This window comes from Alexandromys fortis, unplaced genomic scaffold (assembly GCF_014885135.2).
Source record: "Alexandromys fortis isolate MF-2015 unplaced genomic scaffold, M_Fortis_MF-2015_v1.1 scaffold_14, whole genome shotgun sequence".
NCBI classification, from domain to species: Eukaryota; Metazoa; Chordata; class Mammalia; order Rodentia; family Cricetidae; genus Alexandromys; species Alexandromys fortis.
In genome coordinates, this window is record NW_026067910.1 from 6,885,230 (window position 1) to 6,900,035 (window position 14,806).

The 14,806-nt window shown below is 40.3% G+C and overlaps 1 protein-coding gene across 1 annotated transcript in view; it reads left to right on the forward strand.

Moving 5' to 3' along the window:
• Positions 1-14,806, forward strand: part of Slc35f1 (solute carrier family 35 member F1) — a 425,287-nt gene that overhangs the window by 256,992 nt on the left and 153,489 nt on the right. The window contains exon 2 of the mRNA XM_050138201.1: positions 6,146-6,321. Coding sequence (XP_049994158.1) covers positions 6,146-6,321 — 176 coding nt within the window. The remainder of the gene's footprint in view (positions 1-6,145; positions 6,322-14,806) is intronic.

The window sequence follows — 14,806 nt, forward strand, 5'->3', positions numbered from 1 at the left end:
TCGTTTTTACACAAAAATATACTTAAATATTCTTTATATATTTGCATCTCTGAATGCTTGTACTAACACAAATCTCTTGAGGCTTGCCTGAGACTCATTATCAGAATGAAGACACCTCCACAGGAAGGTTGATTTGTTCTAATTCAAGATGATGGCATAATTATTCCCCTCTCACGGCAAAAATTACAGAGAGATATAATTATATAACATAGTGTTGACATTAGCTATACCTTTTAATTATGATTAGAAGAAATGGGATACAATGTATGCTTTATTTTTAATTCTATTATCTAGAATGTTTAATTTGTAACAGAAGCGTACCTCCCCATCCTAAATTCTGTTTCTTTAACACAACACAGTGGTGCTGATAATGGACATGTCAGTATTTATGAGTACAAGCTCTGTTCTAACAGGTATTCAGCTCCCAGCAGCACCATTTTTTCCTGAGACTCATGCATTTTTCATTGTCTAGTTCGTCTGAATTTAAAGTGGATGAGATGTCCTTTTAAATGCACAAACAAAGACAAGGAAAATGTGTATCATAGCCTCCTCTCCATTTCTGCTACTAAAATTATAGGAACTATGTATCTTCCGTTAGAATGCATCTGCTGTGCTATTCTATGTATGATATGAATAACCAAGAGCCTGCTGTGCAAAATTGCACCCAGCACCAATTTTGGCATTTTTTTTGCAAGATAGCACCTTTCTGGGCTTGCTCAGAAATGCAGTAGAAAATAGCTTATTAGTCTCAGTTTCTAACTGGCAGATGGGCTAGAGTAAAAACAAGGATGTTTTCTGTCTCATTCTGGTAAATTTTCTAGCGAGGATAAGATGCCACCATGGCGGTCTTCTAACACTCTGCCCTTCCCATACACAGACCCTCGCTCCCTCGGACATGCCTGCATTCCTTGTTGAGTATCTATTTTCTTCTGTCTAGCAGTCATCAGACTTTAGGAACAGAGCATGGGAACTGTTAAAGGTCATTCATCCCTTTCTTCTTGGGAGCTCATGAGCTATACAATACAGTCAACATAAGTAGTAGTAGGAACACTAGCCTGAAGATACTTAACTCGGCCTTGGGGAACAGGAATGGCCAATGAGAGACTTTCAAGACAACTTTGTATGTTCAGGTCTTGAAGAGTTACGTAAAGGACACACAGAGCAAGGGTACTCAAGAGAAAAACATGAAGGGCATAGAATGACAGTAACCAACCCAGGGGATCCTTTGTGTTGGAAAAGACAGATTTCCGTGTGACCTGTCACCTTATGCATTCATCCTGTGCCAGTGAAGAGCAGAGTTTGATCGCGACAAAATGGCAGAGCCGAGGCTGGAGTTAGTAAGATGCCAGCAGTTAGGTTTTGGGGGGTTTTATATTCACTTCATTTTGATGTCTCTACTAAGTCACTCAAGCATGCAGGTGACATCTAGCTCCTTTAGTCAAGAAAGGACTCATGAACTGATCTGGTAAGATACTCCTTGCACGTTTTCCTGATCCACATCATGTTTATTACCATGCCCTATAAAATTATAATTTGTATTCTCGATCCAATCACAACATCAAGGCTGAAAGACATGACTGTTAATTAAAGCATAGCTCAACACGGTGGGTCTGCAGCCTTGTTCTGATAAGGAAACAAGGACAGGCTTGTGTTGACCTCTTGTTGAGAGGCACACATTGCAGATACCTTGGTGGAAAAGCTGTTGTCAGTAAGTCTGACTAGCTGTGGTTTTTGTGTTTACTGTTTCCAGTAGGTTTCTGAAAACCAATCTACTAGGTGAGTCTGGGCTCCACACATTCTCTGAGAACAGAGAATATTTTGGGCAGCTAATGGTAGCCCTGCATAGTAATTCAGAAGTTAGGTTTTGGAATCATATCACTTAGCTTCTACCTAATGTCTTTCTAGTATCTAAATTCAAAAGGGGTAATTCTTTGACTTTGGGCTGGTGCTTTGCCTCTCTGTGGCTTAGGTCCTTATTTAGCAAAAGACACAATAGCAACATTTGCTGTTTAAGATTCTCTGAGGATTAAAGAAAATAGTATAAAATAATCCCTTTGCTTTTAAAATATGGATTATTAGGTATATTTCCCTTTATATTCTATTTCTTTATTTTTTTTAACTAAGCTTCTTGGAAATCCAGTGTCAAAAGTTTGACTTAATGGCCTCTCCATGACAGACTCTTACTCATTTTACATGTCTTAGTATAGCATATAAAAGGCTATTTTATAAGATGTTGTATGCAGTCAGTCATATGACAGATTAAAATTCCATTTTCTTTTGTAAGTATTCTGTAAGATGTGTGGCTTGATTTAGGATGCTACCAAGGTTTTAAACATGATTGTTATAATTTAAGTAGGACATATATTGTTTTAGCCTTCTCCAGCAAGAATGTACACTCCATAAGTTGCACTTTCTAGACCATACTCAGCAACAGAAACATCCTTTTAATATAATAGTTGTAACTTTGTCTATATCTCTTCCACTTTAGTCTGGGCATTATTAGGCAAATGATGAAGAATGGCCAATCATAAGATTACTACCAATCCACTGAAAATTAATTATTTATCTACTGTGATTAGTGTCGTGCTACATGGTGATTAGCTCAAACACCTTCAAAGAAGCCTTTAAAGACATCTTTTATTTCTCACCACTTTCTACCCATGTAGTCACAGTTAATGATCTCACCCAAGAAACTCTCTGTACCCTAGGTTCCCAAGCCATGTATTGACAGGTAGGATTACATGAAATTAAAGTGATTCCATACAACAAAGGAAACCATTAACAGAATAAAGAGACAGGCTTCCGACTGTGAGAAAATCTTTAACAGCAATACTTCAGACACGGGCTGACACCTAAAATAATAAAGAACTGCTAAAAAAAAATTCCAGTCAATAAATGTGGCAAGGAACTAAGCAGAACGTTCTCTAAAAATGAAATACAAAGCTAGAATGTATTTCATTTGGAAGAGCGTTTGTTGAGTTTGCATGATACAGCAAGTTAGACTCTCAGCATTGTAGAAACAAACAAACAAAAACCCCTTGATATGTTAGCATGCCTAAATTCAGGAGGATCAGAAATTAAAGGTCATTCCTGACAACATATGGGTTTGAGGCCTTTCTGGGATTTGTTAAGCTCTCTCAAAGAAGAAATATGAGGAAGAGGAGGCGGAAGAAGAAAGAGGATGAAGTAGAAGAGGTACAAGAGAAGGAGGAAGAGGAGAAGGCAGCTGCAGCAGCTGCAGCAGCTGCAGCAGCACAATCAGTCACTAAAAGTTTTAAAAAGGTGTTTAACTCCCTCATCATCTGGAAAATACCAAGTATTACAGCTTTGAGATTCCATCTCACCACAGTCAGAGTGGCCAACATCAAGAATACTACCAAGTTCTGTGAGAATATGGGGAAAGAGAAATCCCTTTTCACTGCTGGGGGAAGTGTGAACAAGTACAATCACTACAGAAATCAGAGCAGACATATCTCAAAAACAACAAAAAAGAATAGAATTGCCATCTGACTCAGCTATAACACTCATGTGTATACGCCCAGAGAACTCCTACCACACAGGTATTTGCACATCCATACTCACTATTGCTCTATACACAATAGCTAAGAAATGGAACATTCTAATTTCTATCAACAGACAAATGGGTAAGAAACCATTGTACTTAAATAAAAATAAGATCGGAACACTTACAGTGAAATGGATGGAACTGGAAAGTAGTCTATTAATCAAAGTATCTCAGACATAGGAAGACAAGTATTCCATTTCTTTCACGTGCAGATACTAGATTTTAATTTTATATGTTTATAAATGTTTGGGGGGGCTGCAGATTATGAAACTAGAAAAGGGGCTGTAGGGGGGATCCTAAGAAAGGATTGGGGCTGGGAGGAGAAGACGGATGAAACACATGTGGTATGGGAACAAAATGTGTTGGAGGAGGGGATATGTGGAGCAGGGACATGGAGGAGCAGAGTGGGGGACAGGGCCAAGAAAAACAAAGTGTGTATTGTGGTATCATAATTAAGACTATTACTTCATCTCCTAACTTTTTAAAAATTACATTTACAAATATTTGAGTTCATTTGAATTCTTCCTTACTGTTTTCTTTTTCTTCTGTTGGCGAGGGGGAAGGGTGTATTGTTTCTTTCATAGCATCAAGGGCTCAGCTCAGGACCATGCCCATGCTAAGTAACTGATTTACCATACCCCATATCCTCAACCCAGGTGATCTTTAAGAAACAAAATCCCTGAGATTCCTATACAGTCAGCTCTGATTATACTTTGTCTTGCATGTCTTTTAATCCTTCCATCTCCCAATCCCCTGACTGTAGGTACAAGAAACATAGAAAAAAACCATAGTCAGATGAAGGCAAAGAGGCTAAACAAACAAGCAAGCAGTAACTACAACGCAATGAGAGAAAAGTAAGAAAAGAGATGAAGGGAAAAAGTCCTGAGGGAAAGAGAGTAGTAAGGCCTCGCAAAACAAGTGGCAAAAGAGCCAAATGTTGAGAGGATGACTAGGGGCCAGGCTGGAGAAGGCATGATGCACATTCTGCAAATGATAACCTGTAAAGGAATATGAGAGAAGAAGATCACTGATCACTGTTGAAATATTAGTAGCCCCAAGAGTCGGGAACTCTGGCTTCATGGAGAAATGCTATGGGACTGGAGAAGCGGGCATTAATGGCCCAGAGGCCACTGGAGAGAGAACATTAAGAATGTCATTCCAGTTGCCATATAACCCTTGGAAAGCCACGTGCCCCAAAGCAACACCATTTTGTTTGCTCATAACTCTCTTCCTTGAACAGCAGCCTCTAGGGATGGCTCCTCTCTTCTCCTTTGTATAGGCTGGCTTAGTATGTTGGTGCTAGGAGATGCCCAAACCCCCATTCTGTTTGACACAGAGGCTGCCTGGATTTCTCTCTTTATTTCCCAGGTGTCTCTCGGTATTCAGCAGGACACCTCAGGCGTCTTACTGGGAAGATGTCTCCTCAGAGGAAAACATGAATTGCTGCAAAACTTCTCAAAGGCTAGGCCCAGCAGGCCCATGGCTTCACCTCCTTTGTACTCGAGTGTTCAAAGCAAGGCAAGATCAGCCTCAGCTTCCAAAAAAAGGAGAAATAGACCCAGAAGACAAAATAAAACAAAAATCAACCTGTGTTTGCCATAGTCTTTGTGTTTATACTACTGCTTTCTTATATTATATTGCTGTTTCTACAAATAAACCAGAAAGATCAAAAGAGACTTTTAGAGCAAACTCTGCCTCCTACTTCCAGAGGCTTTTTGTGCGCGTGCGCGTGTGTGTGTGTGTGTGTGTGTGTGTGTGTGTGTGTGTGTGTGTGTGATGACTACAAAGCTTGTGTGGGCATTTCATTTCCATGGAAACTGAACACTCTGACTCTTGCCTCCAGTCCCCACTTCAGAAGTCTACAAGAGTATTGCCTATGAAAATGGCAATGAAAATATTTGCATAATTATTATGCTACCACAGTCCTGAGTCTATTTCAGGAATAATCGTTTTAATATACAGGCAGTTGTAACTTGAAAAGCAAGGGATAAAGACCCAATGCGTATTAAAGCTTCTTAGGGCAGAGTTCCGGAGGCTAGGAGGACACGAGAGGTGGTCCTGCTGGATTTCCAGAGGCTTGTTTAATCATTCCATCCCAGAGTTTCTTGAGTCCGGAGCTTGATCTGTAAAGCAACGAATCTTCCTTTATTGTTTTATTGTACACACAGATGATGTTGGAATGTGCTTCCTATTTGCCAGGGTTGGGCATTCTCCCAGCATCATTAGGGCACAGTACTGTGGAAAGCCTCAAGATGATAGCCCTTGCACAACAGCCTCTGGAGTACAGTGGTTGGAATGGAGCCAGGTTCCCATGCAGAGGCTCGATCTCATAACCCAGGTTTTGCTTTATCCTCACTATGTGTTTTGTGGGCAGATTAAATGAGCATGTTAAGCATTAGTTTCCATCTCTACGAAGCCTCAGTAATAACTGCACAGTCCTCCAAGCGTCGCTTCAATGGCTACAATAGGTAGTACTCACTGCCCTTAAATTAGTGCCTGCTAGGAATTATCAATGGAATTAACTACTGTTGTTTGCACGGACTTCCTGCTGACACCGCTGTATTTCTCTTCATTTCTCAGGGAGATGCTAATCTCTGTGGCTTTGGGCCAAGTATTATCCCTTCTTGTTTGTGGAATCGGCTTGACCAGCAAGTACCTGGCAGAAGATTTTCATGCCAACACCCCAGTCTTCCAGAGCTTTCTCAACTACATCCTCCTCTTCTTGGTCTATACCACTACCCTAGCCGTCAGACAAGGTAAGCTGTCCCTGAGCCGAGGAAAAGGACTTTTACAACCGTGTAGAAGAACATGAGCCTTGACTAGATATCATCTCATCACTAGTAACACCAGCAAGATGATTCATATCCCCAGAACTCATTTTGTCATTTTATAGTAACACTGCAAAGAAAACGAGGGAATATATCACAAAGAAGCATACATTGTGTAAATTCAGCAAAAAGTAGGAGATATATGCATTGGAGAAAAGTACAGTTACTCACAATTTGAATTCCTTTTAAGGCTTTTGTTCCGCACAATGAATCTAAAGAGAGTAGCCCCTAAAACCTGGATCAGGCCCAGAGCAACTCTCCTAAAGATGCTAGTCCTGAGCTGTCTAAGGGAACTGCAGACAAATACATGTTCTTTAGGAAAGTCACATAAATACCAATAAAAACAACTCGTGTAACAATGCAAGAGGAATAAAAGAAAAGGAAATTCTAAAAAAATGGCCAAGCGTGGTCCTATTTTATACTTAAAATAATAAGGCAATAAAAACAAGTTTTCCAAGAGTCAATATAAGAAAATACATTTTAAAAGAGTAGGTCTAATAAAAATTCCTTGGGGGGGGTGCATCCTAGAGGGCATTCAGAGCACTATGAGTATACTATCAAACTTGACAAAATCCTTTTATTGACAGTCCCACAGAAAGCCAAAAATTCCCCCTTAAATTGTAGCTTTTGACTAGGGTCCATTGAAGAATAATCACTAATAGGTTTGAAAGTAATCATATACTTTAATAACAAACAACAGCATGTATATTGCTAAATATATCAGTTTTTTTGGAGATTGCAATCTTTAATCTCAAAAAATATATGAGAAGAATCTGTCTGCAGTGATAGTAATGTGAATTTTCAATATCCAAATTTTGTGCAATTTATCTGCCTCTTCTTCTTAATCATTTTTATTGAGCTATATAATTTTCTCCACTCCCCTCCCTTCCTTCCCTGTCTCCTTTTACCCTTTTCCATGGTCCCCATGCTCCAAATTTGCTCAGGAGATCTTGTCTTTTTCTACTTCCCATGTAGATTAGATTCATGTATGTCTCTCTTAGCGTCCTCATTGTTGTCTAGGTTCTCCGGGATTGTGGATTGTAGTCTGTTTTTTCTTTGCTTTATGTCTTAAAGCCACTAATTAGTGAGTACATGTGATATTTGTCTTTCTGGGTCTGGGTTACCTCACTCAATATGATATTTTCTAGATCCATCCATTTGCCCACAAATTTCAAGATGTTATTTTTTCCACTGTGTAGTATTCCATTGTGGAAATGTACATTTTTCTTATCCATTCATAGGTCAAGAGGCATTTTGGTTGTTTCCACATTTTGGCTATGACAAACAATGCTGCTATGAACATAGTAGAGGACATGTCCTTATGGTATGCTTGAGCATCCTTTGGGTATACACCTGAAAGCGGTACTGTTGGGTCTTGAGGTAGGTTGTTTTCTAATTTTCTGAGAAATTGCCATACTGATATCCAAAGGGGCTATACCAGTTTGCACTCCCACCAGCAATGGAAGAGTGTTTCCTTTATTCCACATCTTCTCCAGCATAGGCTATTATCAATGCTTTTGATCTTGGCCATTCTGACAGGTGTAAGATGAAATCTCAGAGTTGCTTTGATTTGCATTTCTCTCATGGCTAAGGATGTTGAGCATTTCCTTAAGTGTCTTTCAACCATTTTAGACTCATCTGTTGAAAGTTCTTTGTTTAGGTCTATACCCCACTTTTTATAGGATTATTTATTCTTCTAATGACCAATTTCTTGAGTTCTTTGTATATTTTGGAGATCAGCCCCTCTGTCTGAACTGGGGTTGGTGAAGATCTTTTCCCATTCTGTAGGCTGCCGTTTTTCTTGTTGACCATATCCTTTGCTTTACAGAAACTTTTCAGCTTTTGGAGGTCCCATTTATTAATTATTGCTCTCAGTGTCTGTGCTACTGGGGTTATATTTAGGAAATGGTCTCCTGTGCCAATGCATTCAAGTGTACTTCCCACTTTCTCTTCTGTGAGGTTTAGTGTGGTTAGTTTTATGTTGAGGTCTTTGATTCATTTGGACTTGAATTTTGTATATGACAATAGATATGGATCTATTTTCATTCTTCTATATGTTGATATCCAGTTATGCCAGCACCATTTGCTGAATACGTTTTTTTCCATTTTATATGTTTGCTTCATAATCAAAAATCAGGTGTTTGTAGGTGTGTTGATTGATATCTGGGTCTCCAGTTTGGTTCCATTGGTTTTCCTGCCTGTTTTTATGCCAATTCAAGCTGTTTTCAGTACTGTAGCTCTGTAGTAGAATTTAAACTCAGGGATTGTGATGCCTCCAGAAATTCCTTTATTGCACAGAATTGTTTTGTCTGTCCTGTTTTTTTTTTTTTTTGGTTTTTTTTTTTTTTTTTTGGTTTTTCATATAAAGTTGAGTATTGTCCTTTAGAGGTCTGTGAAGAATTTTACTGGTATTTTGATGGACATTGTTTTGAATATGTAGATTGCTTTTGGTAATATTGCCATTTTTACTATGTTAATTCTACCTACCCAAAAACATGGAAGATCGTCCCATTTTCTGGACTATAACAGTTTTAAAAGGCATTTTTTAAAAATTTTATTAAAACATCACCTACATAGGTAGTAGAAAATGACAAGATCATCTGAGTAAATTGGGAGCATAGGTACCTTGGGAAAGGGTTGAAGGGGAGGGGAGAGGCAGGGAGTGGAGCAAAAAAAATGTAGAGCTCAATAAAAATCAATATTTCATTTTTACTTGTCTTTATTTGATTTTTGTCTAGAATGCTCAGTTATACTGACTTAGCTAATACCAGACTTCATCTTAGAAGACAATAGATCAAAGGTAGCTGGGATGGGGTGGTGTAATTGCTAAAGGGCCTGCTGTGCAAGTATGAGATCCTGAGTTCAGATTCTCAAAACCTACCTAAAATTCTGGACATATCAGCATGCATATGAGTTGCACAACTGGGGAGGCAAATCCCTGGAGCTCACTGGACAGCTGACTGAGCAGAATTATCTTTAGATATGGCAAAACACTGTGTCATAAATTAAGTTGGAGAGTAATTGAGCATGGCCCCTGATGTTAGTCTCTGGGGTTTACATAAACACACACATGAATGCCTACACATGTGTGTGTGACTACCCCCACACAAGCACATACATTACCCCCTACACACATACACACAAACACATGCATGCATACCTATATATGTGTGAACACACCCACACAAGCACATACATAACCTCCTCCACACACACACACACACACACAAGAAATTACTACACTAGTACTCAATTACCTTTTCAATTTGTTGAATATACATTAGAACCTAATTTACTTTGCTTTCCCTAAGTCAATGTGTCTGGATTTTTTTTCTGTTTTAATATCAATAGCTGTAGCTAGTTTTAATAGTAAACTGTCAGCCTACAGAAGTTACAGACACTAAATCTCAGCTATGTTTCCTCTGTGTGAGTTGGAAGCTGATGAATTTGAATGATATAAGTGTGTTGCCCAACAGTTATCCTACTGTTTCTTGAATGGTGCTTCAAGCCAGGAAAAGACTCCAGGAAGTGAAGCAATGGGGGAGGCATACAATTAGTAACTCATTTCTGAGAAACTGTGGGAATGTATCAGAAAAGGAAAGATAAGGGAGGAATGTAAAAATTTATTTGATGTGAGCTTGAATCAACATAAAAAAGAATCGTATTATTTAACCCAGTATAAGGATTATAATTAAGAATAATGGGATTAAACTGGGAACAATTTTGCAATAGCCTAATGCTGAAAAATTTTTTCATGTGAAAATGGTGAATTCATCTTTTGTGCTCTTTTGAGATCATAAATTGTTTCTCCTCTTGGAGTTCTTGTCTATATTATTTTCCAAGAGTCCAGAGATTTAGTAAAAGTTATATCTACGACAAATATGCATATTAAAAATCAGAAATAATGATTATAACAGTTATAAGTAGAAACTAGAAAATTGAATGTATAACAAGATTCAGTGTTAATAATATTAATAATACCATCTACAGAACCTTTGTAACATGCCAGCTACGGTATATTTGATATCCCTTCTTACTCCTTCAACCCAAGGAAATAAGTATCATCCAAAATTTTAGATGTGAGACAACCAAGAACGCTGCTCAAGGATGGGAGGTAGGAAAAGGTGGACTCAGGAAATAGGAAAAGGTGGGCGCGGGAGGTAGGAAAAGGTGGATGCGGGAGCTAGGAAAAGGTGGACACCATGACAGACTGGGACTGGGGGCCCTTGCTTCTTCTTGTGAAGTTAAGAGGAGGCAGCAGGAGAGATGGAAGACCCTTTAGAACAAAAGGAGACGTTCATGTTACTTGAATTTTAAAGCCCTGAACAGGAAACTGGCCTGAGGTGTATGGTATAGTGAGACCGAGTGGTGAGAAGAGGAGTCTTCTAGACTATGGGAGGAACATCAGTGCGGACAAGGCAGAGGAACAAGGGGGCTGAAGATGGGGCAGAAACCTGGAGGCCCTTTAGAAGGAAAGACTAAAAAGGGCCGAGGAAAACCTGTCTTCCCAGGAGAGAGTCAGTTCTCACAGTGCAGAGCTCTCTCTGGAGATTTCTCCCACTTCCCTGGATGAGCACTGAACTTGCTTGTGTGTCTGTATTTGGTGTTTACTCATAATGTTTGTTTTAAATTTCATCTTTAGAGTTTTAATAGGCTGGTATTAAGCTAACATCTGGAAATCAACATGGTAATTGCATTGTTTGTATATTCTGAGTCATTTTGGTGTTCTGGAAACATAACCTCTGTGTTTAGGAACCTCGAGATTAGGAGAGGGTGTGCAAGGGAAGAGATAGAAAGCCTCTATGTAAGGGAGTCTTTTACAACCAGGCTCTCCTTTCTCAGTGTTCCCACAATCTGCAGGTAAGATCAAGTGCTGACAATTCCATCTCTCCTAGCATAAATAGTATCTAGTTGAGCCTCCATATTAATGATACATGTATGCCTTAGAGCACTTGACAGCAAGCAGTTTCCTGATTGTATTTTATTTACTTAGTTCTAAAATAGCTCTCTGTCAGTGTACTCATACAGCTTCTAAAACTTATGATTGTCATATCTGAAACCCTCTAAGAGTATTTAAGGGTGACATCACTATAAGTAACCTTGCCAAAATTCTGACTGCAAGGTTAGGGTAAATTCTCCCTCTCAAATTTGTACTAGATGAGCAAGGAACTCAGGACCGCGAGGGGTGCACCCACACACTGAGACAATGGGGATGTTCTATCGGGAACCCACCAAAGCCAGCTGGCCTGGGTCTGAAAAAGCCTGGGATAAAACCGGACTTGCTGAACATAGGGGACAATGAGGACTACTGAGAACTCAAGAACAATGGCAATGGGTTTTTGATCCTACTGCACGTACTGGCTTTGTGGGAGCTTAGGCTGTTTGGCTGTTCACCTTACTAGACCTGGATGGAGATGGGTGGTCCTTGGATTTCCCACAGGGCAGGGAACCCTGATTGCTCTTTGGGCTGACGAGGGAGGGGGACTTAATTGGGGGAGGTGGAGGGAAATGGGAGGCGGTGGCAGGGAGGAGGCAGAAATCTTTAATAAATAATTAATTTAAAAAAATTGTACTAGATCAATGCCTAAAAGATAAGGAGGTAGCAGGTTCCAGTGTAGGCTCCAGTAAAGGTAGCTGTGAATGTGCCCTTGGGCATTAACTAATTCCTGGGAAAATTTGGGTTGTGTTGTCTTCCAAAATAGTGCGTCTTGCTGAACAAGTTCTAAGCGTGGCCTGAAAGTCTGAAGATATGTTTTTGTCAGTTGCTTCTGAAACTGGGACTCTGACTACAGTTCCAAGCAAATCCCTCCAGTGATGGATCCCACGGAAAGAAGTGAACTTCACAACTGTGGCTTGCTCTGATGTGTCCAGTTGAAGAATTAAAGTAAAATTGGACATACTGTTACTTCAACCAAGAGATATTTGGAAGTGAAATGTGCCCATAAAAAACCTGGAAAGCAAGACTTTAAGACTGTAACTAAGAAAGCAAGTGAGGCTTCAGACTTGATGATCCGCCTAAGAAATACATGAAGACTCTACTTCATCTCTACATCCTTCGTCTTTTCAAAAATAATTTCAGATAATACTAGTTGAAATTAAAAAACCACGAGACACAAAGAAAATGCAAATACTATACAACCAAAGGAGACAGGCTAGAATTCAACTAAGATTGAATTCTTGCTTTTGTCAGGCAGAAGCAAGAAATATTGCCAGCTTTTGAAATTAAATGACACGGGATACTTTTTTTTTTGCACTTTTTTTTATTGAAAAAAAAAATCCTGCTTCCTCCCAGCCTCCCATTTTCCTCCCCCTCCTCCTGTCCCTCTCCCCCTCTCCCCACTCCTCTCCCCCTCCTTCTCCAGTCCGAAGAGCAGTCAGTGTTCCCTGCCCTATGGAAAGTCCAAAGTCCTCCGCCCTCCATCCAGGTCTAGGAAGGTGAACATCCAAACTGGCAAGGCTCCCACAAAGCCAGAACATGAAGTAGGAACAAAACCCAATGCCATTGACCTTGGCTTCTCATCAGCCCTCATTGTCCGCCATGTTCAGAGAGTCCCGTTTTATCCCATGCTTTTTCAGTCGCAGTCCAGCTGGCCTTGGTTAGCTCCCAATAGATCAGCCCCACTGTCTCGGTGGATGGGTGCACCTCTTGTGGTCCTGACTTCCATGCTCATGTTCTCCCTCCTTCTGCTCCTCATTGGGACTTTGGGAGCTTAGTCCGATGCTCCAGTGTGGGTCTCTGTCTCTGCTATGGGAAATAGACAAGATTGCTGGGCAAAAAATTGGGATCTTGGGGGTGGGTTGGGATGGGGGTAAGGGGAGATGGGGAGAGAAAAGCGAGAAGGGGAGGATGGGGGGAACTTGGGGAAACGGGATGATTGGGGATAAAACAACGTTGGATAGAGGAGCAGGGAATCACATAACTTAATTAAGGGAACCACCTTAGGGTTAGTAAGAGACATGAACCTTGAGTGGCTCCCAGGTGCCCAGGGCAATGTCCCCAGTTAGTTCCTTGGGCAGCTGAGGATAGGGAACCTGAAATGACCCTATCCTGTAGCCATACTGATGAATATCTTGCATATCACCATAGAACCTTCATCTAGCGATGGATGGAGATAGAGACACAGGATACTTTTAACAAGAAAATATAATCATGTTTTTTTTTTTGCCACAGTCATCCATTACTGATTTTTTTAAACTATTTTCCAGAACTAATTTCAGAATTTCCCTTACTGATTTTTTTTAACTATTTGCCAGAACTAATTTCAGCACTTCCTGTGTAACAGATGAAGTCATTTTATTTACTACCATTTTTCTGTATTTGTGTTTAACTAAGGGAAATAAAGAAAGTGAAGTGAAGGCAGTGTGCTTAGGGAGAAATAGGAACACGCTGGGAGCTTGTGTTCTTCCTTCAGTCATGGCGTGGAGAAGGATATGTAAGTATGGGTAAAACCAGAAGTGTTAGCCACTGTATAGACCCTAGAGTATCCTTCAGGATTCTTGGTGACAGGTCTTACAAGGGTTGCTTTTTCATTGAAAAGAATCTCATTAAGCTCTTCCAACTTTGAATAAAAAACAATCTTCCAGCTAAAGCAATTCGATAAGCATCTCATTCCTGAAGATAGACTTTCACATATTTTCTATCATATCTTGCTTTGTGTGAGCGTGACAATGAAATAAGTCTCAAATAGTGCAATGTAACACTCATAAGCAAGACTTAAAATAGTCATGCAGTTAGAAAAAATAATGTAGAAGTTCATCTTAAAAAAAAGGATTCTTGGCCGGGCGGTGGTGGTGCACGCCTTTAATCCCAGCACTTGGGAGGCAGAGGCAGGCGGATCTCTGTGAGTTCGAGACCAGCCTGGTCTACAGAGCTAGTTCCAGGACAGGCTCCAAAGCCACAGAGAAACCCTGTCTCGAAAAACCAAAAAAAAAAAAAAAAATAGGATTCTTGCTTATAAGGAAGTCTTGACAACTTGACAGCATCGTGCTGGGGTTCTCTCTCTCTCTCTCTCTCTCTCTCTCTCTCTCTCTCTCTCTCTCTCCCTCCCTCCCTCCCTCCCTCCCTCCCTCCCTCCCTCCCTCTCTCGGGTTGTGGCACTATTCTACATTTGGGATTCTCTGCCCTTGCCTAAATTAGAATAGGTTTAGTGTTTACCACAGGTAGTCAAAATCCCAACTCAAAGCAGTAAAACTAATTAATGCAAAATCCAGGTTTTCCCTCAGAGCAGAAGACCGAGGATCCCTCTATGCACCATCCGTCCCCAGGTCCTCACTGAAGCGCTAAAGGGAAGGGACTGCTAGAGGGTTGGCAGGGGAAGAGAGCACTTGGCAAATGTAAATATGGAATCATACGTCCCCTGGGAGCCATGGGGAAACTAGCACCATCAATTTTCTAAGACTACTGGGGTGATTT